Source organism: Trachypithecus francoisi, unplaced genomic scaffold, assembly GCF_009764315.1.
Source record: "Trachypithecus francoisi isolate TF-2019V2 unplaced genomic scaffold, Tfra_2.0 Lachesis_group10, whole genome shotgun sequence".
NCBI classification, from domain to species: domain Eukaryota; kingdom Metazoa; phylum Chordata; class Mammalia; order Primates; family Cercopithecidae; genus Trachypithecus; species Trachypithecus francoisi.
In genome coordinates this window covers 95,893,977-95,921,959 of record NW_022681455.1, presented here as the reverse complement: position 1 = coordinate 95,921,959, position 27,983 = coordinate 95,893,977, and the positions used below count along the sequence as shown (strand labels likewise).

The 27,983-nt window shown below is 49.1% G+C and overlaps 1 protein-coding gene across 1 annotated transcript; it reads right to left on the bottom strand.

Annotated features, from left to right (window-relative positions):
• Positions 1-9: 9 nt before the first annotated feature.
• MMP2 (matrix metallopeptidase 2) lies at positions 10-27,976 on the bottom strand. The gene is made up of 13 exons (XM_033218430.1): positions 27,285-27,976; positions 23,789-24,015; positions 22,758-22,906; positions 21,495-21,623; positions 21,145-21,318; positions 17,929-18,102; positions 16,813-16,986; positions 14,392-14,547; positions 12,605-12,740; positions 8,812-8,948; positions 7,402-7,561; positions 3,069-3,178; positions 10-909 (listed from the first exon to the last, which is right to left on the bottom strand). Exons 1-13 carry the CDS (start codon positions 27,435-27,437, stop codon positions 806-808), a joined length of 1,983 nt encoding a protein of 660 aa, XP_033074321.1. The 5' UTR covers positions 27,438-27,976; the 3' UTR covers positions 10-805.
• Positions 27,977-27,983: the final 7 nt, after the last annotated feature.

Here is a 27,983-nt window from a genome sequence, read left to right as displayed (position 1 = left end):
GCAAACACAGCCACTCAATAGGTGTCTTTATTCATACTTGTTGACATTTCCCATGGGGAACGGTTGAAGGGAGGGGCGGGGAGGGCTGAGCAGGAAGCCACGGCTTGGTTTTCCTCCATCCAGTGGAGGAAGAGACTCAGTAGGGACATGCTAAATAGAGTGAACAGGGGAACGATCACTATATGGGCTGAGATGCGCTGTGCAGTGACTTCAGACAACCTGAGTCCTTCTGTCAGGAAATGCAATTTCTAAGTGGAAAAAAAACAAGACCCAAAGAAAAAAACAAAGTGCATACAAAGCAAACTGCTAATGTAAGAAAGGTTCTAAGGCAGCCAGCAGTGAAAAGCCAGGGCTCTGGGGTGGCCACCTGGCCATGCCCTTATCCCACTGCCCTATGCCAGGCTGTCGGGCCACCAGTGCCCTCTTGAGACAGTCTCCATTGGCTCCAAGGGTGCTATGAGCCATAGAAGGTTGTGGAGGGAGAAGAGTCTGAAGTGTGGCAGCACCAGGGCAGCCCAAAGCAGGCTGCATTGAAAATATCAACGTATCTCTTTAGGGGTGGCTCTGAGGGTTGGTGGGATTGGAGGGGGAAGGGGCACCTGGGAGGAGTACAATCAGCATCTATTCTTGGGCACAGGGAGGAGCCACTGTCTGGAATCTTAAATTACCAGGTAGGAGTAAGAATGCTGATTAGCTGTAGAGCTGAAGGCACAGCTGCCAGGCCCCTCTGGGTCGTTCTCTAGTGCTCTAGGCCCGGTGTATGGAAGGCAGTGGAGAGGAAGGGCCTGTGGGAGCCGGGGCCAGCTCAGCAGCCTAGCCAGTCAGATTTGATGCTTCCAAACTTCACACTCTTCAGACTTTGGTTCTCCAGCTTCAGGTAATAGGCACCCTTGAAGAAGTAGCTGTGACCTGGGATAAAGAAGAGACTGTGACCCCCTTATCCTGACATTCTGGCACACAGAAGTTTCCCAGGAACTTTGAATTTCTGCCTGGCATAGGGAAGAAGTTTTTAAACCAGAAGAGAGCTTTAAAGGCTGAGGCAGGAGGACTGCTTGAGCCCAGGGGTTCGAGACCAGCTTGGGCAGCATAAAGAGATCCCCGTTTCTACAAAAAAAAAATTTTTTTTTTTTTAAATTAGCTGGGTATAGTGGTGCATTCCTGTAGGCCACGCTACTTGGGAGGCTGATGTGGGAGAGTCACTTAAGCCCAGGAGTTTGAGGCTACAGTGAGCTATGTTTGTGCCTCCAGCCTGGGTGACAGAGCAAGACCTTGTCTCTAAAAAAACAAAATTCAATTGTTTCAGCCTGAGCTGATTGAAGAAAAGAAAACAAAAACAAAACCAAAACACAATAAAAGCCCAGAAGAGCCCCCTCTGGGACTGGAAGAAGGGAAATGGCTGTGAAATAAGCTCTCTTATTCCCTGTTCACTCATCTCTAAGATGAGGATAAAGATATCAACCTTCTAGGGCTTGCAGTGAGCATTAAGTCAGATAACATATGCTATTATTAAAAACAATAACCCCACTTAACACAAACATCAAACTAAGCACATTCCATGTACCAGAGGTGGCAAAACTGGATACGTCCAGTCCTATCAGACCCACAGATGGCTTTTATTTGACTCTCACAAGTTTTTTTGTTTTGTTTTGTCTTTAAATCTGAATAACTTGCCAACATGTAAACATCCAGAAAAGTCACACAAAAATACAGATTTCCGGCTTCTATTTTAAAAAATAGAATACCTAATATAGAATATCTAACAACACCAGACTCCATTCTTTTTTTTGAGACCAGGTCTCACTCTGTCGCCCAGCCTGGAGTGCAGTGGTATGAACACGGCTCACTGCGGCCTCAAACTCCTGGGCTCCAGCGATCCTCTCTGCTCACCCTCCCCAGTAGCTGGGACTATGGGACTACAGGTGTGTGCCGTCATGTGTAGCTAATGTTTTTTAAAATATTTTTTGCAGAGATAGAGTCTCACTGTGTTGCCCAGGCTGGTCTCAAACTCCTGGGCTCAAGCAATCCTCCTGCCTTGGCCTCCCAGAGTGCTGGGATTACAGGTGTGAACCATGGCACCTGGCCTAAGCCCCTAATCTTGCCCGCCAATAATTATGTGAAGGTGAGAAGCAACTGTCCCCTGTAAATGAGGCACGTGCTTTCTGATTCAGCACAGACTCCACAATTCCCCACTGTCTGCCCCTGCCTGCTTCACTCATTTGTGCTACCTGCCTGACCCATGGAGCTGTTGGAATTTATGACTCCTGACATACATAATCTCATTTACTATTAATATGCTAGCATGTAGTAGGTGCTCAATAGATGTTTATTCTTGAAGATAATCCCTAGTCTAGCATCTGATTGTACACTGCTTTTTCTTGGACATATAAGACCTTCAGCTACTGGAGGTCAGGACCTGTGCTTAGCATACAGTAGGTGCTCAAAAAAAAAAAATTCTGTGGGATTTAGTTAAAATTCTCCTCTAAAAAAGCCAAACTGGATCCATTTCCAGGACCCTAGAGAGCTCACAGATGCCTCCTCAAGAGTATGACTTTCAAACTCCAAATTCTATCCCTCGCTGCTACTGGTTGTGTTTTAATCAGCAAGGGGCCAGGGGCAAACTGGCTGAGTAGGGGATCTTTGCCACATGAGCGACAGAGCATGACAAAGTTTGCCTTGTCTCAAATGGAGCCATCCTTCTGCTAATGGGAGGTGGTCACAGGCCTACGAAACCCAAAAGGGCTTGGATCAAACCCCAGAATGAATCCACAGCACAGAGCCCATGTTCCTTCCTCCTCCCCCAGCCCAGGCCTTCCATCCTCCCCTGCCCTGGCTCCAGGCCCTGCAGCTGTGAGAAGTCTTTCTGGGTCTTACTGCCTGGAGCCAGGCCAAGGAGCAGAGGTCAGGGATCTGGAAACCTTCCCAGCACTGGGATGAAGGAGTTGATTTGTTTTCCCGGGCGCCGCCTGCCTGCCTGCCCTGCACAATGAAGAAGTGTGTGTTTGCAAGGAGCTGGGCCCTGGCTAGGGGCGGGGAGTCCTAGAAAGCGGAGACAGTCCTGGGTGGCTCACCGCTGCCCTGCAGGTCCACGACGGCATCCAGGTTATCCGGGATGGCATTCCAGGCATCTGCGATGAGCTTGGGGAAGCCAGGATCCATTTTCTTCTTCACCTCATTGTATCTGTAAAGAAACAGACACAGTGAACCTGCAGGGCCTCTCTAAAAGACACCTCCCCCCCAGCCTGGATGGGAGCACCCAGCTGATGGCTCCTGGGTAGGCCTGGGAAACCAGACCTAGCCATTCAGGGAAGCAGCCGGCTGCAGCGGAAGGAAGAGCATGGAATCAGACCTGAGTCTGAACCTCAAATCTACCACTTTTAATTATATGACTTTGGATGACCCCATAAAAACAATCTCATGATTACTGCTAACATTTATAAAGCACTTACTACATGCCAAACAGTGTGTTAACCACTTTCCACACAGCCTCAGTTTTACCAGCTATAAAATGGGATTGTGTCTAATTTCGTGTATTTAATTTAATGCATGCATTAAATAAAATAGCAATGCAGAGCCTCTATCCCCATGTCTCATAAATATTTAGTAGGTATTTAAGAAATGTTAGCTCCCTTACAAGCAAATCCCTGCTGTAATCCAAGGAGCGCTAAACTAGAAGCCCAGGGATGGGAAGCTGCCCCACCATTCTTTCACTTCGTGGCTTGGAAAAATTGCTGCTTCTTCATCTATCAAGGGAGATGACAATCCCTGCCCTGGGAGATGATCACGGCTGGGGCAGTGAGGTTTCAATGCAAGGTGGTAGGTACGTGTGAGTCCAAGGCCTGTTAGTCACAGGGTGCCACCTCAGTTCCAGCCGCAGCAATCCTGGGCCCTGCCTTTAATTTAGGTACATACTTTGGATGCCGGTTGGTATGTTCTTCTCCTGGCTAGCAACCCTTCTGTTTTTTAAGATTTTTGGAGAACTTTTTAAACGCTGCTGTCATGTTGATTCCTTTGTTTCTCCGCTTCATTATTCCGCAAATATTTACTGAGCTCCCACTATGGGAGCTATGGATATCCTAGTAAACAAGATCAAGTCTTGCCCAAGTGGAACTGTTTCTAGACAGATCTGTTTCAATCCCATCCTGGTAGCAGCCACCCTTTGCTCCACAGTGCCTCCTAGTGGGTTCTCTTCCTCTCTGCAGCCAGCCTTGACCACCTCCACCCTGGACCCCAACAGTAGCTTTCCCTATATGCTCCCTTCTAGAGGGACCTTCTCCCTCAGCCATCACCCCAAATAACTGCCAGAAAAACCTTCCTTAATCCCAGCTGCAGCATTAGACTCGTTCTTACAAAATCTGGCATGCTTCCTCATGGCCTGGGGCACCAAAACCAAGTTCCCTAGCTCAAAATCCCAACACTCCCATCCGAGGCACCTCCGCTGAGCCTTCAAACTACATTCCCTAGTGTTAGGATGGTTTGGAGATGTGTGGCCCATGCTTGAACTTTGTTTCTTTCTCATTCTACCCACAGAAGGTGGGGATGGCAGAAGTCAAGCCCACTTTTACAGATGAGAAAACTGAGGCTCAGATAAGAGAACTATTTTGCTTCCAAGTTCTTTTCATCCAGAAAGAATGCAAGCACTGTGGTGTCCAAAGATGTGGTACTTCTCTGCAGCTTTAGAGGTTGCCGCGTATAGCAGGTGTTAAGAACACAGACATTTGTGTCCCAGCTTTTTTCAGCCACATTAGCCGCAGTTTCCACACTTGGGAAAAGGAGCTAACAGTATCTACCTCAACTGAGAAATATAGGTGATATGCATAGTCTCAGGCTGGGCTGTGGTAGAGGACCCATACTGACAGCCATCATTATCCGATTCAAATGTGTTTGCATAATTTTCCCTCATTCTACTACATGAGGGCAGGGTGTGATGGTTTCTTGACTCCGTCTCTCCAGCAGCTAGCTAAGTGCCTGGCACACAGCAGATGTTGAACATATATTTGTGGCTTAGTGAAAGCTTCTATAAGCAGGGCCTGAGCTCTTCCTGGCATGCTGAAGACAGCTGCTCAGCCTCTGTCACTGTGGGGCTCTCTCTCCTTCTCCAGCAAAGACGCCTCTGGGGCCTCTGCAGACTCCTCTCCACTTCTCTTGGAATAGTGATCTGTCTCCTTTGGAAGCCAACCCAGAGCTTCTGATAGGCCTTTCAGCTCTGCCCCTTTTCAGGAAGTCTCAGGGTGGTTCCTCTGTAGAGCAGGCTGTCTGTCCTGGCTCTGGCTCTGGGAGGTAGGCTTGTGTGGAAAAGGACTGGGAGGCAAATAACTCCGCCTGGAAACCCAGCAGGGCACTGCCACAACCTGCATGCCTGTGTGTGTGTGTGGGTGTGTGTGTGCACGTGCGCACACAATCATGTTCCTATATGCTGGGAACAGGTCTGTTTTTGCATGTTTACATAGATACAGTGCCTGGGAAAGTGATTTAAAAAGTCCTTCCAACACCGTAATCTGAAAACATCAGAGCTTTAGGATTCTAAGATTCACGTTTCTATGGGTCTGTGCCGCTCACCAGCCACAATTCTAAGATTTGGAGATTGAGGGCTCCTACAATGCTGAGATGTCATTCGAAGTACGTGTTGTGTGCGTGCGCGCGCGCACACATGCGCCTGCTAGTGTCTGGAGCCTGTGGGTGGAAAGCTTGCTCTGTGGTTTCCTGCCTGACTGTTTTCTTTCTTGAGGCTTGAGATATCAATCAGCTTAGGTTGCTAAGTGTCTTAGCAATATGTCTGGAATTCCACCCTGACATGGGCAGGCCTGGGATATAAAGAGTTTCTGAATGCAGGGCAGCTGGGGGGCAGAAGAGTGGAGAGGAGGGAACGGGGAGAAGACAGAGGCCTTGGGAAGTAAATGGGATTGTTTTGGGGATGGCAGACAAAGGCCTCAGGGAGTGCCCTCTGAAATTCTTGGGTAGAGCCCAGATGCAGTGGCAGCCACGGAAGGAATGTGGGGATACCAGGAGGGAGGGGATAGAAAGACACACCACAAGTCTTTGTGCTCCAACCACTCTTTCCCCACTAATCAAACGGACTGGCAGGTATAGTGGAGGGGGCACTCGGTTAGAATACAAGAGAAGTAGCTATAATCCTGGCGTTGTGCAAACACACATATCTCAATAGCTTGGACAAGTTATTTAATTTCTTTGGACCTCTGTTTCCTTTTCTAGGAAGTGTGAAGAATTACAGTCAAACTCCTGAGGTTTGGGCTACCTCTCACCAGCCACTCCTGGGTATTAGGTTCCCTGGTCATGACCATAGCCCCTCAGAACTGGACCCTTCCCTGTAGATAACCTGGAGCACAGAACCACCTGCTTCCAAACTGTTCCCTTGCCAACCTGTACCCACAGCCATGGGCCTGCTGTGGCCGTGCCACAGGGTGCCTGCTCCTTCCAAAGGGTCTGATTTGGATGCTGGTTTCTATGGATGACTGTTGCACCCATCTCTAAGTCTTCTTAATATTTTGTCCTCTGCCATCATGTTCCCCCATCTCTTGGAATCCCCCACCCCACCATCTCAGGTACAGAATAGTAGTAAAGACTAACATGTTTTCCCAGGAGACAGAATGCCACCAGGGTTCAAATCCCAACCTGTCCCTACCTGGCTGTGTAACTCCAAGCTGGTTACTTCACCTTTCTTTTTTTTTTTTTTTTTTGAGATGGAGTCTCGCTCTGTTGCCCAGGCTGGAGTGCAATGGCATGGTCTTGGCTCACTGCAACCTCTATCTTCCGGGTTTAAGTGATTCCCCTGCCTCAGCCTCCTGAGTAGCTGGGATTGCAAGCATGCACCACCATGCCCAGCTAATTTTTTGTATTTTTAGTAGAGACAGGATTTCACCGTGTTGGCCAGGCTGATCCGGAACTCCTGACCTAAGTGATCTGCCCATCTCGGCCTCCCAAAGTGCTGAGATTATAGGCACGAGCCACTGTGTCCAGCCACGGTTACCTAACCTTCCTGAACCCAAGTTTCCTCATCTGTAAAATGGGAGGAGTAATAATTCCCACCTCACAGAGTCGTTGGGACAGTCTCTGGCACACAGTGTCAGTAGGAGCAGTTACTATCTTTATTTTTATTACCCCCTTCTTCAGTGAGTCATTTCAAAATGTGGGGGTCCAGACCAGACATGGGCCAATCAAAGGAATTCTGCAAAGGGAAAGGATGTTCCAACCAGAATTATATCAGCAATGTGACAAGAATGGTTCACCTTTGGCAACGTCTCAGAGGTGTTAGAGACCAAAGAGGTTAGAGACCAGAGAGAGGGCATCCAGAGCCCACCGACCTCTGAACTCGACCCAGGAGGGACGGCTTCTCTGTCTCTCACAGCCAACTGTGCTGCTGTCCTACCCACCGCCCTCCCTTACCTCCAGAATTTGTCTCCAGCAAAGATGTATGTCTTCTTGTTTTTGCTCCAGTTAAAGGCGGCATCCACTCGCTGGACATCAGGGGGCAGTCCCAGGCTGGTCAGTGGCTTGGGGTACCCTCGCTCCAGGGTGCTGGCTGAGTAGATCCAGTATTCATTCCCTAGGGTGGAAGCAAAGGGTGTGTTGGCTGGTGCTGACATGCCCTAGGCCAGCCTGTTCCTCCCATCATCTGTCTGTCCTCGGGCCCCACTGCAGCCATTCCCAACAGAGTGCAACTTCCTGCTCACTCCTGGTTGCAGTGCCCAGAATCAGGGCTCACACAGAGGGCTTCAGAAGTCAATTACAGAAGGTGCCTGGTCAAGGACATGAGTTGGGGGATAAATCCAGCTCACACTCTGCTCACCAAGTCATGCACTCTAAGGGCCTTGCCTGCCATGAAGAGGCACCTTTTGCTAATTTGCAAAAAGGTGCCCTAGGAGCCAGCAGTTGTCCTGGCCAGGACCCATGATTATGGTGGGATGGCGGAGATGGGAGCCAGGTGGTGGAGACAATAAGTACCCATAGTCTTGGCTGAGCCTTTATCTTCTCTAGGATCCCACCTCAGACCAGGGCAGGGACCTCCTAAAGTCCTTCTTTACCCCCTCATAACAGCCCAGCTGTCTGTCTCCCCAAGTAGTTTGTGAGCAACGTGAGGGCAGAGCCTGTATCCCCAGGGTCTGGGAAAGCCCAGCACGTGGAAATGCTCCAATAAATATTAAATGAGCAGGGCTTCCCAAACCTTAGCCATACAGACCTCACCTTGATGATTTTACCACTTCTAGGGACTCCTCGTACTATTACTTACTTAACATTCGGCTTTCAGTGAATTCATTTGGAAATCTTTAAAAACAAATTTATTAAAAAATGTTTTTTGACTGTCAATTACTGAATATCAGTTACTGAATAATCCGTTTCTGTCCTGACTTGAAACTTCACCCTATTATAACTAACTACCTCTGTTAAAATCAATTTATGTTTAAAAGTAAAATGAAAACAAATCTTTAAAACATTCGAACTAAAACTGTTACCTGCCAAAGACTGTATCACTACAAAGGTGTTAGGGACACACCAGCACTAAACTGAGACTTTTTTTTCTTCTAGAAAAGAAATGAGATGATTGAAAAGAATTAAGAAAATGAAATGTGTACACTGAGAGTTAATGCTATCTGATGTTGGGTGTCGGAACCAGTCTCCCAGATGAGTTGCACCCTTTGGGAAATGATGTTGAAAGAATGAATCCATAAAGGAGAGGGAGCACCCACGGGTGCATAGGAACTGTGGTTTGGGAGGGGGAGTGAGCCTGGGACACGCAGGAGCCCTAGTGCAGAGTCCTGTGGAACTGAGGGCCAAGGAAGGGCGCTTCCCACACACCTGCAAAGAACACAGCCTTCTCCTCCTGTGGGGCCTCGTATACTGCATCAATCTTTTCCGGGAGCTCAGGCCAGAATGTGGCCACCAGCAGGGGCCCCATGGGCTTGTCACGTGGCGTCACAGTCCGCCAAATGAACCTGGCAGGAGGCAAAGGAAACCACATCTTCAGTCACCCTGCAGCTCGAACCACGCGCACCCCCCAAACCCACCCAGAAACATTCCAGAGATGATTCCTTGATGGGAGTGGGAGGCAAGATCAAAGGAAGGTTGGAGAAGGACTGGAGAACGGGCAGAGATTCTGTCTGCAATCTGCCGGAGCTGAAAAACATCCTCCTACCTTGTTCTCTCCCTCTACCTCCTCCAGGAAGCCTTCCCTGACTACCTCTGTCCATATTGTGTTTTCCCTCTCTAAGCCTCTCAAAATCATCAACTCTGAGTGCCTGGAACAGTAGTGTCTGTTTGTCTTAACTCTCCTGTTTGATTAGAAGCCAATCGGGGCAGTAGCTGATGACACTCAAGTATTTCCTGAATTAAAATGAAATGAATTTGTGTACTTTGTCAAGAGTAAGAGTTATCATTGATTGAGGTCCTGCTAAGTGCCATGCGCTTTTTGTGCCTTGTAATTTAATCCTCACAATCTTATAAGACAGCATGCACTCTGGATGGTCTACCTAGCATTTATTATCTATTTCCCCACCATCCTTCCTCACAAAACTCCACATTTATGATCCAGCCTTCATCTCCTCAGACCCTGTGTCCCCAACTCCCATTCTAGGGGTAGATACTGATTGGTCTAAGCCACTGGTTCTCCAAGTGCAGTCTCCTGCCCAGCAGCATCTGTGCACCTGAGAACTCATTAGAAATGCAAATGATTAGGTCCTTCCAGAGATCTACAGATAAGAATCTCTGGGCTTGGGGCCCAGAATCTGTGTTTTAACAAGCCTTCCAGATGATTCTAATGCATGCCAAAGTTTGAGAACTGGTCTAAGCCAATCAGAGTTTAGCATTCCCTGGCACTGTTACTGATTCAGCAGTTGCCATATGACTTAAAGTAGTGTTAAGACGGAACACACAGACTTATTTCACATCTGGGGGTCTGTGTGTGCGTATCTGTGAGTGTCTCTTTCTCTCTCACTTCCTGGGAGAGGGGAGGGATTAGAGCCCCAATTGCCACTGGTAGCCTTCTTGTGACCATAAGGGGCAACCGGCCGTAGGATGAATTCAGTGCAGAGGCTTGCAGTGGACAAAGACATCAAGTCACTGACCCTCTCTCTGCCCCTGCAGGCAGTTCTACCCCTGGACTTTGTACCATATGAAAGCAATTTCTTTCTACTGTTTAGGCTGGATTGAGTTTGCAGAGTGATCATCTCTGTTTTTGCAGCAAAACATCCTAACATAGGAAGGTGTCACAATTTTTATTTAGCAAATGAAGCTCAGAGAGGTTAAGATTCAGATTACTTAGTTATTACTACATCAATGACTAAGTAAATTAGTTATTACCAAGATTCAAATCCAGATCTGACTCCAAAGTCTGAGTTTAATCACCCTGTGATACTGTCCTTCACGACCCCCACCCTCACCAGTATCTAGCAGCAATTTTTGTTCATGGTTGATGTTTAATATTTACTGGTTAATCAAACAAGCCCATTAAACATTCATCAAGTTCCTTTTGAAAGAAAACTGTGATGTGGTAGGCCAGGGATGGCTCCAGCCTGGGTCTGGGCTCTGCATCCTTTCCTAGGCCCCACACATCTGAGATCTGCATGTGTGGTCAGGGCTTTCTTAGTGGGAGGTGCTCCAGATGAAGGACATTGCCAGATCCTTACAATGAGGACCGCAGAGCAGCGCTGACATCTGCTGTTATATACCCTGGTTTGGGCATTCGAGGCCTGATGGGACCTGATTTTTCTCACTACATTCTAAGTCTCATCTCTCATTGCATTCTTGCCATTTCCCCATTGGCCAGCAGACCCTGTGAAGGGCAAAGCATCTGCACCCCAGAATCTGGCCCAGTGCCTAGAGTAGAGGAAATCCTTCTTGAAAGTTTATGGAACATCTTCTAGCTTCACCAGATTCTCGCTGGTTAATCCAGAAACTTTCACATCCCTATGGCTTGGCTCTGCAGGTCCCTCTGTCTCAAAGAACCTCCTAACTTGTCACCCCCATCAGATTCTTGCTTCTCCTTTAAAGACTCTGCTCAAATGCTGCTGCATCTGTGAAGCCTTCCTTGACTGGGATGTGCCCACAAAAGCACCTAATGCCTCTGCGATCACTTTTCTTTGATCCTGCCATGTCAGTTCTCTATATGCCTATTTCTCAAACCGGACTTGTGATGCACAGACTTTAATGTGCATCAGAATCACTGGGAGAGTTTGCTAAAATGCAGATTCCTGGGCCTATCCCCAGAGATTTCAGTCAGGAGAGTCTGAAGCTGAGGCAGAAACCCACCTTTTAATACTCACACTCTGGGGGCAGAAACCCCCTTTTAATACTCACACTCTAGGTGGTTCTGTTATGAGAGGCCCATGCTCCTGTCTTTGAGAACACTGATCTAGCAGCCCCCAACCCCACTGTCCCAAGAACATCATTCTTCCTCCTCCAGCTACTAAAGCCTAGCAAAGTATTTGGCACAGTAGATGCCAAACAATTATTTGTCAATAATAATAGCTAATATGAATACACTTACTCTGTGTCAGGCATTATTTTTGCTCTCAGCGCTAAGTTAATCTAATCCTTACAACAGCCCTAGGAGATAGGTTGGAATATTAGCCACATTTTATAAATGAGGAAACCAAGGTACAAAGAAGATACTTAATTAATGTGGCTATGATTATATAACCAGTAAGTAGCAGGTACAGAATTCTAACCCAGACAACCTGGCTTCAGGGTCCATTTTCTCAACTACTACCCTCTATGAATGAATAAATGGATAAATAATGAATAATGGATGGCTAGATCATAAATAATGGATAATAGATGGCTGGCTGGATGGATGGATGATGGATGGAAAGATATAGGTATGGATGGATAGATGGGTAGATGGATGGATGATAGAAGAATGGAAGGACAGATCCTTTAATGAGGTCCTAGATACTGCCTGCCATTCTCCAGGGAGCTAGGATATTATGGTAAACCTCAGCCTTTAGTCAACTGAGTGGTGATTTTTATCTATAGCATGTAGAATACCACCTCTTTCTACTCTGCGGTCACTCACCACCCATACACAGAGTAATCTGGCCATTTGAGGGCAACGCCATTCTAGAAGAAGGCCTGTTGTAGACTGAATTATTGTTCCCAATTCTTCCCTCCATTTTGATTTTAGGATTATGCATTCATGTGCATTTCCATGTGACTTTGCAGTACCACCCTCTAGGGTAGGTGTTGGGATTTGCCATGTGATTTATTTCAGGCAGTGGAATATTCTCAGACAAGATGTGAGTAGAGGCTTTAAATGCACTTGCGTGGTTCAATTTGGCCTCTAGCACCATGTCATATGCGATGTGTAGCTGCTAATCCCATGAGAACAACAGGTAGAGCATACCTGAACCCAAACTGAAGCTGGAAGCCAAGATAACTAGTAGACCCACAGACTATGAGAGAGCAAACAAAATGCTTGGGTGCAAAAAATCTACTGAAACCTGGAGGTTGTTTGACACACAGCAGAAACTGCCTAATACAGGTCATTCTGTGAAGCACTTGGAGGGGTCTTCAGCAAAGAATGAGGGAAAAGAATAATGGTATAAGAGCAGAGGACAGGAGACAAGGAGGACAAGAAGCAAGCTCCTGCACTCACCGGTCCTTGAAGAAGAAGATCTCACCACGGATCTGAGCGATGCCATCAAAGACAATGTCTTGTTGGCAGATTTCAGGAGTGACAGGGCCCAGCGTGGGGGTGGGGCCGGTGCCAAGGTCAATGTCAGGAGAGGCCCCTGGGGGAGAACACCTGACCTTAGACTCTCTGCAGCTGCAAAGGTTCTCCCCACCAGGCTGAGCCCCCAGGGGTGCCCACCCAATCTGCTAAGAGTCAGAAGAAATTGTATTCTGGCCTTAGTGTAAGCTCTGTAAGATAACAAGAAGATGCCTGGACTTTGGGAGTCCTGGAGCCTTTTGAACTTTAGATATGCTTTTTACTGATATCACCCAAATCGGTCCTCTCTATATCCCTGAGAGTGGGGTATCATTATTGCACCATTTCACAGGTGAGGAAACTGAGGCCCAGGAAAGTTGAGTGACTTGCCCAAGGATTCAAACCCAAAGCTCAGATTCTTAGATCCACAAGAGTCAGGGCAGTCAGGGGGCCACTGGTGTGTCCAGCACTGAGAGTGGGGCACTCTTTATAATAAGCAATTCTTTTAGAGATCAGGAAACTGAGTCCAAAGAGGTATAAAGACTTGCACAATATCTTGCAGCTGGTGAGGGACAGAGGCTACGCTTGAACCCAGCACCCCTCACGGCAGACCTTGGGCTTCTTCCTGAGTCTAGCAGTCCCCAAACTTCATCACTCAAGAACCATTTTCACTATTTTGGCCTGGCTCAGATATCACTAGGACCATTAAATATTTCTTTTTTTTTTTTTTTTTTTTTGAGACGGAGTCTCACTCTGTCACCCAGGCTGCAGTGCAGTGGCCGGATCTCAGCTCACTGCAAGCTCCGCCTCCCGGGTTTACGCCATTTTCCTCCCTCAGCCTCTCGAGTAGCTGGGACTACAGGCGGCCGCCACCTTGCCCGCGGCTAGTTTTTTTTTTTTTTTTTTGAGACAGAGTCTTGCTCTGTGGCCCGGGCTGGAGTGCAGTGGCCGGATCCCAGCTCACTGCAAGCTCCGCCTCCCGGGGTTATGCCATTCTCCTGCCTCAGCCTCCCAAGTAGCTGGGACTACAGGCGCCCCCCACCTCGCCCAGCTAGTTTTTTGTATTTTTTAGTAGAGATGGGTTTCACCGTGTTAGCCAGGATGGTCTCAATCTCCTGACCTCGTGATCCGCCCGTCTCGGCCTCCCAAAGTGCTGGGATTACAGGCTTGAGCCACCGTGCCCGGCCGGCTAAATATTTCATTAAAAAAAAAAAAAAAAAAGAACAGACTTTTTAAACTCTAGCCTCACTGTAAGCACCAACAATAAGTAAATCACTGGCTTAAGGCACTGGTTGTTCTGTTTCTATTACATACTGAAATCAAAGCTTATTATGAAAACCAGAAGCTTCCACTCGCCTATTGTTAAGGTAATTCCACATGACGGAAAATTCTGTCCCAGACTTGGCTATTCTTCTGGATTATAAACTCCACTGAGTTGCTCAAACCTGTGTAACCTTGCACCAGGTGACCTTACTCACCTAGAAAATGGGAGAAACCCAGAAATGGAGAGCTAAGAGTGACATGGATATTAGCATTGTTCAGATAGGGAAGAGTTATCCAAGTATCCCCTTGCAGAGCTGCTCTGCCTTCCCAGGACTAGGTCAACACTCCCGCTTCCTGCCCTTGTCGCCAGCACTCCTGGCTGGATGAGATCTTGCTGGTCCCAACCCCTGGGCCTCCATCCCAGGCTACATGACCTCCCCCCATCCTACCCCCCACCCCCCAAGGTTTACCGTAGAGCTCCTGAATGCCTTTGATGTCATCCTGGGACAGACGGAAGTTCTTGGTGTAGGTGTAAATGGGCGCCATCAGGGCCCCAGGGTCCTGGGAGTGCTCCAGCCCCATGGCGTGGCCAAACTCGTGGGCTGCCACGAGGAACAGGCTGTACCCTGAGGGTTGCAGGGAGGGGAGAGGGTTGAAAGACAGGAAGAGAGATGAGAGAGAAATCAGGACCTGACCCAGTGAGGCAGACTTTTGAGGACAGCCCCACAGTAAGGCTGAGAGCCCTGGAAGCGGCATGTATTGATTTGTTTTTTCTGGGATTAATACACAATTTTGAGATTAGTGCCTATTGCCTCCAAGTGGGGTCAGCCAAAGTCCTCTTGTCTCTTTCCAGGTTAGTATCAGGAGAGATGTGCTATAAAGGAAGAGGACAAGTAGTATCTGTGAATTTTTTATTTAAAACCCCATTCATTTTAAAATCCTGCTTCCTGGCTTGTTGTGTCTCTCTATAAAAGATGAGCTCTACAAACCCAGCTCCTCAGGTTCTCTGAAGAGGTAAGATAGTGGGGACAGGCTGGCCCCATGTTACCACCATTTCTGCTCAAGTGAAAGCAGTAGAAATCATTCCCGCTTAGCGTGGTTGCACAGGCTGAGCCACAGCCAGCAAGCAAAACCTGTGTCACACCCTGTTGTGGTTAAATGTGTCCCCCTAGAAAAGATTTGCCCAAGTCTTAACCCTAGGGGCCTGTGAATGTGATCTTATTTGGAAATAGGGTCTTTGCACATGTAATTAAGATGCAAGTTAAAATGAAGTCAGATTGGACCAGAGTGGGCCCTTAATCCAATATGGCTTGTGACCTTATAAGAAGAGGAGAGAGGTCAGGTGCGGTGGCTCACACCTGTAATCCCAGCACTTTGGGAGGCCGAGGCAAGTGCATCACCTGAGGTCAGGAGTTCAAGACCAGCCTGACCAACATGGAGAAACCCCGTCTCTACTAAAAACACAAAATTAGCCATGTATGGTGGCGCATGCCTGTAATCCCAGCTACTCGGGAGGCTGAGGCAGGAGAATCACTTGAACCCAGGAGGTGGAGGTTGCAGTGAGCTGAGATCGTGCCACTGCACTCCAGCCTGGCAACAAGAGCAAGACTCCATCTCAAAAAATAAATAAATAAATAAAAGAGGAGAGGCAGACAGAGGAGGAAGACGGCCATCCATGTCATGACAGAGGCATAGACTGGAGTGACACATCCTTCAGAGGGAACATGGCCCTAATGACACCTTGATTTTAGACTTCAGCCCCCAGAAGCATGAAAGAATACATGGGGTTTGTTTCGAGCCATAAGTTTGTGGCACTTTGTCATGGCAGCCCTAGGAGACTATAATATTCACCCTGGGTGAGTCACTGAGCTCTGGATCCTTGAACTACTCAGGAAGATGGAGAATCCCACCTTTAGGTAGAAGGCTGGTAAAATCAGAACGTGTCCTAGCAAGGAATTTAGCAGGGGATAAGAAAACCTCCTTTGGCCAGCCTCTGTCCACTGACATCTGCCAAGTTCCATCTCATGATGATTATAAAGAATGAAAGTAACATAAAGACAGGCTTGCCTAATTCTGACAGGCCCTGGACCTGCCCACTCACCTGGCCACTGTGGGCCATCAGGGAGCTTTAAGTAACCCTGTAACCCTGGGCCCTGTGCCTGGAGTGGGCACAGGGCCCCAAGCACCCTGCTCACTGCACTAAGCACACAGTGAGGTCACAGGCTGTCTCCTGGGCACTCTCTCCCCCAAGCTTGTGAGTCCTAGGAGGCAGAGAGTTGTCCCAGCCAGCTGCATCCTCAGCACCCAGGACTGAGAAGGACCCACCATTTACACCTGGTAACAGATGGTGCTGACTGATGGGGCGGGGAGGGCTCTGGGGGCTCCCCCAGGGCTGCATGGACCATGGGGTCAGATCAAGCATGAGGCTGTTCCTTTTTTCCTTTCTTCTGCTGCCCACCAGCTCCTTGAAGGCACCTCTTTGTGCAGTGGGAATGTCTTAGGAGAACTGTCTCTCTGGTAACCTGTGCTCAGAACTCAGCCATTTTTTGGTAGTTACAAGCCCACCTGGAGGGTGGCTGAAGTGGAAGGCAAGAGCAGTGACTCCTCAGGAAGGCCAGTTCTTGCCCAGGAGGCAGGTAGCAGCATCTGGTCTACCAGGGTCTGGTTTTGGAGGCTGTGCCTCCACCTGGATGGGCAGGATCTAAGCAGGGACCTTGGCTCCACCAGAGGTGGGCATTGTCTCAGCCCAGGTGGGCGGGTCTGGGTAGGTGGGTGTCTGGGTAGGTGGGTGTCTATGCTTGAAGTGGGTGAGGTCTCAGGAAGGTTTTGGGAGCAAGTTTAGGGGCAAGGGCGATGTCCAGGGTCTCTGTCCAATGACTAGGGCCTCGTACCTTGGTCGGGGCAGAAGCCCCACTTGCGGTCGTCATCATAGTTGGCTGTGGTCGCACACCACATCTTTCCATCACTGCGGCCAGCGCTGGTGCAGCTCTCATACTTGTTGCCCAGGAAGGTGAAGGGGAAGACACAGGGGGCACCTTCTGAGTTCCCACCAACAGTGGACATGGCTGTGGGGATAGGGATATAGGTCAAGGCACAGCAAAGAGTCTGAGGCTACCACCAGGAAGCAATGACATGATGCTGACCTTAGCAAGCCACACCTAAATCAGACTCAGTCCCGGGCACTGTATCTTTAGACTCATCTCACCCCACCCCTAACAGCCTTGTGCAGGAGGGACTGAATGGCACCCCCTGTTTCATGGATGGGAAACAGGAGATCGGAGAAATGATGAAATTTCCCTGAGCCAACACTGCTAGGACGTATCAGCTGCAGTTCAAACTCTGGAATCTGGAAGCCAGATTCCAGAGTTCTAATGAGCCTCCCATGGAAAGGGGCAGATGGGCTAGGGACAAAGGGAGTTGGATGAAGCTGATGGCACCAGCACACGCTCCTCAACTGTGAGCCCCCTTGGGCAGGGCTTTTCTGAGACCAACCTCTGCATCTGCTGCACAAAGCAGGCACTCAGTAAATTCCTGTTGGAGGAAGGGAAGAAGGAAAGGAGGGAGAAATGGAGAGAAGGAGGGCAGGAGGGGGACAGGGAAGAAAGCAGGGAGTTCTTAATAAAAAACAGACTAAAAGGTGGAGATACAGACCAGGAAAGGCAGGGAAGAGAGACTGCAGGGTCAGAGAGGAGGAGAGAGAAGTATCTGTCAGAGAGTCTGAGAGAAAAGGGATGCAGGTCAGTCAGAGGATCCTGAGCAGGCCTGACATTTAGGTGTCACCAATTCAACTGTTGATACCCAATGTCTGTTCTGATTTCAGTGTCCAGGCCATACCAGGTGACAAGTATCCTGACCAGCTGCATGGACATCTTGGGTGTGGATGTCATTCGCACAGATGTCTTAGCATCCCTGTCTTGGGGAAAGGAGATTGGCACAGGGAGTCTTATGGGTTTTTTATCAGACAGCAGGTGCTGGGCCCTGAGGGAGGGAGAGGTAGTGGCACCCACCGGTCTCAGGACAGAAGCCATACTTCTTGTCGCGGTCGTAGTCCTCAGTGGTGCCGCACCAGCGGTAGCCATCTGTGCGGCCCTCAGTGGTGCAGCTGTCATAGGATGTGCCCTGGAAGCGGAATGGGAACTTGCAGGGCTGTCCTTCAGCGTTGCCGCCCATGGTGAACAGGGCTAGGGGTAGGGGAGACAGAGAAGGATATGAATGAGACATGCCTCCATGGCTGGCTGCCCATCTGCCGGTTCACATCAGTGAAGTTGATGCATTGTTCAAATATTAAGAAAACATCTCTACTGGTTGATAAGGAGCTGCTTCTCTGAGCTCCCAGAGAGAAGCCCTGCTTCCCTGGTTATCCCAATCCCTCCCCTGGGATCTTATGGACCACCCAACAACAAAAATGGTTGACACCTGGCACACAGCAAGGGCTTCTAGAACCCTGCCTCAGCCCCAAGGTCACTGTCCACACTGCCTGGTCCACGCCTGTACCATGCAAATTTCATGTAATAATGATGTATGACATGAATATATCAGTCATGGCAGGCAGGACCACGAGAATCTCTCTCTGTTTGATAGGTGGAGAAATCAAGGCTAGGACAAAGCTGGTTCTCAAACTGCTCATGGTCACATAAATGAAACAAGTGAATGAAGATTGTAACTAAAAACTACAAAACACACCAATCTCAATCTCTCTTGCTCAGTCTGTCACTCTCATACATGTAGATGTGTATGTGCACATGCATACACAGAAAGAAAGCTTTACCTCCTGTCAACCCCAGGCCCCTTCGTGGATGGCCTTGTTGCAGTCTCAGTAGGAGGGAGAGAAAGAGAGAAGAGGAGGAGGGAGGGAGAGGGAGGTGGTGCCTTCAGGTTCCTTTTACTAAACACTCTGGGCTTCTACTTTGACATCTTCAAGACAGGGGCCATAACTGGAAAGCTGGGGGAGGGAGTGGATTTCAGAGCCTGGCCTGTGTGTCTTGGATTCTCCCCGTCTTCCCCTCATCCACCCAAAGCTAAAAAATGGTGTGTCTCTGGAATTGCCAACTAGCAAAACCACAAGTCCATAACAAGGACCATCTGTGCACAACAGCGCCAGAGGTGACCTCACCAGCCCCCGTTAACTCCACCATGGCCAGAATGGAGCCCAGTCCCTGGCCTCCTACCACAGAACTTGGAGCCCTGTATCCTCACTGCTCCCCTCTCTACCAAAAGACTTTGTCCTGCAATGCCAGAAAAAAATGTCACCTAGAGAAAAGGCAAGACTGAGTCCAGATACCTTAGTGGCCTCAGAGTTGAAAAAGGCAAAGTGTTAACTTTGACCAATGCCAGCCCCCTGCCTCTGACCTCCCATCAGCCGCATTTCTACCACCCAGGAAGCCCCTGTCTCCTCCCAAATTCCCCTGACAAGGATGGCAAGAATCAGACACTGACTCAGCAGTCAGCAGGGGCTGAGTAACAAGAATCTCTGCCTCGAGACCCAGACACGTGCGTGTTGTGCATACTTGCATCTGGCTAAGCATAAAGTAAATAACTAATGTCCAATGCAGGGAATAACCCTTCCCAAACTTATGAAATACAGCTGTTTCCACATCTATCTATCATCAAAGCATTCTGTTCCTATCAGAGGGGTGACACAGGGAAGGGTTAATGCCACATGTAATCCCTACCGGGAAACGCAAGATACAAAAAATATTTTTATTTCAAAATTTCTGACTTATTAATGGTGAATGGCTTAAACTCTTACTTAATAGAAAGTTTAGCTCTGGTAATAAAAACGTAAACAGGAAGGGAATTAACTAGTTCTTTGTTTCTTTCATTCTGTGAAGATGGTTGGTGCTTAGTTTTCAGTTACAATGGAGTTAGGGAGATTCACAGACGTAAAATTACAGACAAAAAGACAGTCTTTAGTCTATGTAGATTAAAGAGTCTTTGTGAGATGGGAAAGAAGATAGTGTTAAAAATTTTTAGACTTTTTTCCGTTTTCCCCAGGTTTTCTGGGCTTTCAATCTGCAGAATTATCAAATATGATGACTTCATAGACTATGAAGTTACATACACCATCATGACTATGAAGTGTGTTAAGGATATTTTTAGAAAGGATTGAGTGTGTATGTCAATATCTATACCCCATTTTAAAAGGTTTCCCCTATGTGGCTTCAAAATCTCTGAAAAGGTTGTGTCTCAGGCACTGACAAGCACACAAACACAAATACTGAGTCAAACCTAAAGTATTTATCAAGACACAGAGATGCAGACACAAACTACACAGGAGGCAGAAAAAGACAGTGCCCAAGAGAGGCAGATGGTATAGCCCCTGTGCCCAGACACACACACACACACACACCACACACACACACACGCACACACGCATTAGCAGAGGCAGCATCAGGACCAAGGCTGGAGGAATAGGTGAAATTCCTCCACTGGAGTTCGCAAACCAGGTTGAGTCCAGCCCTGGTCTGAGTCCTGCCTCCTTATCACACTGCTAGGTTTCCAGCTACCAGCAAGTCTTTCCTCATGCCCTTGAAGTATCAATCTTGATTGAAGTATAAAGACTGGTTCTAGAGAGAACCACTGGGCATTGTAACAGTTCTAAGTTTACTCCAATATATGTAAGAAATAAAGCCGGGTGCGGTGGCTCAAGCCTGTAATCCCAGCACTTTGGGAGGCTGAGACGGGCGGATAACGAGGTCAGGAGTTCGAGACCATCCTGGCTAACACGGTGAAACCCCGTCTCTACTAAAAAAAAATACAAAAAGCTAGCCGGGCGAGGGGGCTGGCGCCTGTAGTACTCGGGAGGCTGAGGCAGGAGAATGGTGTAAACCCGGGAGGCAGAGCTTGCAGTGAGCTGAGATCCAGCCACTGCACTCCAGCCCGGGCGACAGAGCGAGACTCCGTCTCAAAAAAAAAAAAAAAAAAAAAAAGAAAGAAATAATTAGCACATCAAATCTGTGACTCCTAAATGATTGCTAATGGTGAAACTTAAAAAAAAAAAATCAACTTGATTTAATTAAAGTATTATGTTCATCATGGTACTGGTGGGAGAGAAACAGCAATGGCTCAGATCAGGTTGGGGGGGAACTGGGTGAAGGACGTTGGAGCTCATCGACTGGCAGTGCCAGCCAGTCCTGGAGAGTGCAGAGGGTGGAGCACAGTGGGGAGCCAGGGAAGCTGGAAGCTTGGGGTGGAAAGTCTTGGGGACTAGAGTGGATGCTCACCTTCGTGGGGACAGAAGCCGTACTTGCCATCCTTCTCAAAGTTGTAAGTGGTAGAACACCAGAGGAAGCCATCGCTGCGGCCGGTGTCAGTACAGCTGTTGTACTCCTTGCCATTGAACAAGAAGGGGAACTTGCAGTACTCCCCATCGGCGTTCCCATACTTCACACGGACCACTAAAGGGTGACATGGAAGGGGGAGGTTGGACTTCTCCATGCCTTCTTTGGAGACCAAGATTCTGACTCACCCAGATGTGTGACTTTCCTCCCCTCCCATCTCTCCGGTCCAAGCAAATGGAGTGGAGAGAGGACAGGAGAGAAGGTCTGGGGCATGCAGAGGGCCCCTTTCTCACCTTGGCCTTCTCCCAAGGTCCACAGCTCATCATCATCAAAGTGGGAGTCTCCCCCAACACCAGTGCCTGGGGCAAAGGCATGAGCCAGGAGTCCGTCCTTACCATCAAAGGGGTATCCGTCGCCATGCTCTGAAACACACATTGGGTCTTAGCTTCTAGCTGTGCCACCTAGACCTGGAAACCCCTCCCACCCCATCTACATGTGGAGCCTGTCAGCCCACCCAGCATCTGTCCCCTTCCCTCATCCCAGTGGGGTTATCCAGGACTGCGAACACAGGGGCTCAGTAGAGATCTGCTGACCCGGTTGTTACCATCCTATGGTCGACGCTGCTCTCCCAGGTTTACATGACTCCCAGTATCCATACCCGCTACCTTCATTGTCTACACTACCACCATGACACTATACCTACCACATACACACATTACCACACTAGTGTCCTCACCCCATCCTGATCATCCCCAGTGTCTATGCCATCCACCCTCTTGTCAATACTGCCCTCTTAACAACAATCCTGCCTTCATGTCACACTATCACCAATATCTGCAACATGAATCCTCATGCCCACCTTGTCACCAAGGCCTGTACCACACACCCACTTGTCTACACTGTTTCCCATGCTCTTTACCTTCATCACTTACCACTCAGTGTCTATACCACCTACCTTTATGTCTGTGCTACTGACAATGTTCACATCATAAACTCATATGGCCACCTGGCCCCGGGTTCTATGACCCTTCTTCTCATGTCTACACTGCTCCATTGTTTCCAAACCACTCTCATGTATCTACACTTCCTCAGTATCTACCAGCATCATCCAACAGAGCTTTCTGTGATAAGAAGAATATTATTTGTCTGTGCTGTCCAAAATCAATAGCCACTAGCCTCCTGTGTCTTTTGAGCACTTGAAATGTGCCCAGTGTGACCTGAAAACTGATTTTAAATTTTTAACTAATTTGAATTTAAATAGCCATGTATATTCTACCTAATGGCTGCCATATTGGACAGCATAGTAGACCACTTGCTTTGGGTTTAGACGGCCTCCAGGTTACACCACAGCACACCATCTGCCCCTACGTCAACGTGGCTCTCCAGTGTCCACTCCGTGTTGTGTTACCCCCATCTAAACCACCCCCAGGGTCCACACCATCTACTGTCCTATCGAAGCTGCCCTCAGGATCCCCACACCCCTCTAATGTCCATCCCGTCCCTTTGTCTCGACGCTGTTCCCTGCTGGCCCCTCTTCTGCCCCATCTTCTGCCTACCCCAGCGGCCAAAGTTGATCATGATGTCTGCCTCTCCATCATGGATTCGAGAAAACCGCAGTGGGGTCACATCACTCCAGACTTGGAAGGCACGAGCAAAGGCATCATCCACCGTCTCTGGGTCCAGATCAGGTGTGTAGCCAATGATCCTGGAGGTGGTAGAAATGTATGTGAGTGTGTATGCATGGGCATAAGTGTGTGCATATGCAAGTATGTGTATGTGCACAGATATGTGAAAAAGTTTGAGTGTGTGTGTATGTGAACATACAAGTATATGCACAAGCATGGGAAGGGTGCACAAGTATGTGCATGTATATGTGAGCATGTGCCTGCACGTATGTGTGTGTAGGTTGGGCAGGGCTCGCTGCCAAGAACAAACTTCCCAGGATACCTTGAAGACCCAGGGACTCCCAGGCCAGTCAACATTTTTAGGCCCCAGCTCAGGAGTTCCATCTGTCACTTCTGGCTGGTGGGGGAGGGCCATAAGTAGTGCATTATGGGGCATAAGGCAAAGATCTCACCATTGGAACCCAGCACCAGCCATACAGAGCACAGCTTTCGGCCCAATTAGCAACGATTTATGACCCAATTGGGGTGCTAAACCCAGTTAGCTACCAATTATCATGTTCCTTCTGCCCATCCCAATGACCTCATCGAAAAACAGTAACAATGGCTAGCATTACTACACTCTTGCTCTGTGTCAAAAATCATAGAAGTCATTTGTATTAGTTCAGTCTAGCTTAGTTCCCCAACCAACCATGTGAGAAAGGGCATTTTTAAAGCCCCATTTTGTAGATTGGAAAGCCAACATTGACAGCACTGAAAAGTAACCCAATGTCTGATGGCTAGCAAGTATGAAACTCAAGTCTGTCTGACTTCATTTTCTAAGAACTGTGTATTGAAACTCCCTAAGATGCCAAGCCTTCACAAAAGACACCTTATGGATCCCTTGAGTGGAGAGAATGCACGAGTCAAGGAGACTCGTGTCCCTCAGCCCAATGGCCCTGCCTCCCCAAGCCCTGCCCTGGCACCTGTATGTGATCTGGTTCTTGTCCCACTTGGGCTTGCGGGGGAAGAAGTTGTAGTTGGCCACATCCGGGTTGCCGCAGCGTGGCTTCCGCATGGTCTCGATGGTATTCTGGTCAAGATCACCTGTCTGGGGCAGTCCAAAGAACTTTTGCATCTTCTTTAGTGTGTCCTTCAGCACAAACAGGTTGCAACTCTCCTTGGGGCAGCCATAGAAGGTGTTCAGGTATTGCTGAAAGAAATGCACACCCCCAAGGCAAGCAGCCACATTAGGATGGCACAGTATTAACCAAAGCAGGCTGTAGCAATCAGCCCCCAACCCAGTGCCATAGTCCAGACAGGATATAAGTCAGGGGTCCCAGAGCACTGCGTAGAGTACTGGGTTCCCAAATCAGCACTGTCACCCATTAGTTGAGCGACAGGACATACAGCTATAGAGAGCATAGCTACCACTTGTTGGTGCTGGGTGCTGACTATATGCCCAGGCACGAAAGTCAGAATATGTTAATTCATTTAATGTTCAAAACTGTAATGTAGATATACTATCCCTGTTATACAGAGGAGGAAACTGAAGCACAGAGAGGTTAAGAAACTTGCTTACGATCACACAGTTCACAAATGGTAGATCTGGATTTGGGACAAAGCAATCTGGCTCCAGAGCCTGTGCTAGGAAATGTGATACTCCAGCATCCTTCCTTTACCTCTATCAACTCATTTATCTACCTTGCAGCTGGTGACTTGGGGACTTTTTTCCTCCTTTTTTCTTCTAAAGAGATTCAATGACTATGTGCATGGGCTCTGGCAGCAGACAAACCTGGGTTCAAATCCTGAATCAGCCATTTGCAAAAATAAAGCAGTCCTGTCCTTCAGGAGCCATACAACTGGCCTTGCCCAAACTGAGGCCAAAACTGAGCAGGTCCCTGCAAAGAGGTTCAGGGAGCAACGGACTCATTTATGTAGTCAACAAATACATTTTAGCACCTACCACGTACCAAGCCCAGTGCTACTGCCGAGGATAAATTGGTGAACAAGACAGACAGTTCTGTCTCTAAAGTTCAGTCCTAGCAGGGAGGCTGATAGATCACAAATAAAACCAAAATGAAGTATGTGGTAAGTGCCCTGTTGGAACGGTGAAAGGAGCCAGGAGATCTTCTGACAATGGTCCTAGCCTTGTTGGAAGTAGTTAGGAAAGGGGAAACCAAGGACATAATAATAATATAATAAGAATAATGGCTAGTGCTTATTGAGTACTTACCATGTGCTAGGTAAGCAGCTAAGATTGCCTCTCTTTTAACCCTGAGATACGAAATTTCCCAGTTTGCAGATGAAGAAACTGAGAAGTCACTTGCCCAAGATCATCACTAGGCCAGCTAGTTAGTTCATGCACCAACTTTGATTTGAAGCCAAGCGGTCTAAGTCCAGAGCTATCTTCTTAAGCCCCCACTGCATTGCCTCTGGACAACACAGACTTCCATTTGTCAGTGGTGTTGAAACCAGGCACCTCCATCTTGAGTAGGGGCTGGGTAAGATGAGGCTGAGACCTGCTAGGCTGCACTCCCAGGAGGGCAGGCAGTCTGAGTCACAGAATGAGACAGGAGGTTGGCAGGACTGATTTCACAACATACAGGTCAGGTCACAAAGACCCCTATAAATAAATAGGATGCAGTAAAGAAGCTGGAGAAAGCCCACCCAAACCAAGATGGCAATGCAAGTGACCTCTGGTCTGCTCACTGCTCATTATATGCTAATTATAATGTATTAGGATTTAGGATTTTAAATACGTTAGACACTCCCACCAGCTCCATGACAGTTCATAAATGCCATAGCAACATCGAGAAGTTACCCTATATGGTCTAAGAGGGACAGGAACCCTCAGTTCCAGGAACTCCCCACCCCTTTTCTGGAAAACTCCTAAATAATCCACCCCTTGTTTAGCATATAATCAAGAAATAACCATGTGTATACTCACTCAAGCAGCCCATTCCCTGGTCTGCCTATGGAATAATCACCCTTTTATTCCTTTAGCTTCTTAGTAAATTTGTTTTCACTTTATTCTGTTGGCTGGCTCTTGAACTCCTTCCTCTTCCACACCAAGAACCCATGTGGTTCCCAGGCTGAACCCCAATTTAGGGGTTCATCCTGTGACCCATTGGCTGGAAAAAGTGTAAGGAACCCAAGTAGCTTTGTCATTGTCCCACAGCTCCACTCTCAACCCCACCCAACAGCCATATCATTATGCTAGCCAGCTCCAGACCCCTGAAAAAAGTAGCCCTCTAAAAATGTATAGAGGTTTCCCAACCCATCTATCCAGAGGGGCTGAGACCTAGCTGCTTGGAAAGGGTGAGAGTTGGGAGAGGGTAGGTGTTGTCTCCTGAAGGAGTTCCTAGGGTGACCAGAGGGCATGGGCGTCTTCTCCCAGACAGGTTGAAGGGGAGGCTGGAGGGCAGGGTGGCTGAGGCAACAAGGGAGCAGATATCCCCCGGAGTGGAAAGGACATCTTGAAGGGTCCCTGGCTGGCCTCCCTCCTCAGGCCCTACTTACGCAACACTGTGGCCAGGCTCAGTGTCCCTCCAGCCAGGCGCGCGCACGCTCACAAGACAACATCTGAACCGCAGTTTGGGAACCCAGCCAGGAAGGAGGACTCGCTGGCCGCTCTCCGACCCGAGTGGAGCGCAGTCCGCCCCCGCCCCACGCGCCGGGCCCTCCAGCGCCTGCCCCACTCCTCCTCCCTCCTGCCAGGCAAGCTCTCTCCTTCTTTCCTCTGACCCTTTGGAGAAGTTCGAGGAAACTTTCCGAGGCCCAACCCTTGACCAATTTGTCCATTAAGCCAGGTGAAAAAAGATGCGCTCTCTGCTTCCCTCCTGCCCCAATCACTTCCCAAATGGCCCCCTTGAGCTGTTTATTTAAAGGCCCCTCTCCGGATCTGTGCCGAAGGTTCCTAGAAGTTTGCCAAGCCCCGGGTTGGCCAAGCTCCCTCCCATCCTTATGCGCGCATAAGTTTACCCAAATTGTGCGCCAGAGCCCCGTTCCCAAAGTCCTACATTAGCAAAAAGGACCCCTTTAGCTGTTTGCCAAAGGCCTACCAAGACGCTTGGCGAGAGCCCTTAGCAACTGCCCAGATGTGTCTAAAAGTTGTTTACAAAGACCGCCGCCCCTTGCCAAATGTCTCAGATACTAGAGGAGGTCCCCGCCATTTACATAAGAATCCCTTTCCAGTAGTATGCCAGGTCACCACTCTCCGGCTCTCTGGCTTGTTTTTCGCCCCACTGCTGTATCCTGAAGGTTGCCAAATTGTTTATCAAAGGTCTTCTCTGCTTACAAAAGATCCCCCACCATTTGCAAGACATCACTCCAATAGCTTGCCAAAGACCCCCCAAGCTGTTTACCGAAGCCCCTCCCCCACTCTGTGCCCACCGCCGAGGGCAGGGGGAGAGACACCCCCATCTTTTGCCTCCGAAGTTTGTCTAAACTTGATTCCTTGAGGCCAGCGCTGCAACTCACCACTGCCAACTCTTTGTCCGTTTTGGGGGCAACATCGCCGGGGAACTTGATGATGGGCGACGGCGCGGCGGCGGCATGGCTCAGCAGGCAGCCCAGGAGGCAGAGCGCCCTCAGGGGACCCGTGAGCGCGCCCCGGGCCATTAGCGCCTCCATCGTTGCGCTCCCGGGCCCCGTGCGTCGCCCGGGGGTCGCTGGCTCAGTGCGTGTGGCCTCGTCGCCGCCTGGTTGGAGCCTGCTCTGCGGCTCAGGGCTGCGCTCCGAGGGTCCGCTGGCTCGGTGGCCTGGGTTTTGCCCTGCTCAGCGGCTCATGGTCCGGCCCCCGCGCCCCAGCCCCCGCCGCCGCCGCCGCCGCCGCCGCCGCCGCAGGTCCTGGCAATCCCTTTGTATGTTTAAAGCCCCAGATGCGCAGCCTCCAGCCACAGCCTGAGGAAGTCTGGATGCAGCGGAAACAAGGGAGGGCAGCCGCCAGATGTAGCCGACTGGGCTGGGAGGGAGCTGGCAGAGCCGCGCTGGGGGCGGGGGGCGCACTCGGGCCCTCCCCTCTCTGCCCCACCCCCTACTCGCCCTCCTCCACTTTTCTCGTCTTTTTCCCTTTCTCCACCTCTTTTCCCTGGCCGCCTGCTACTTCTGGCCTCCGCGTCCACCCTCAGTGCACGACCTCGTCACCCCACTTCCCTCTCTCGAGATCTGGGCGCACAG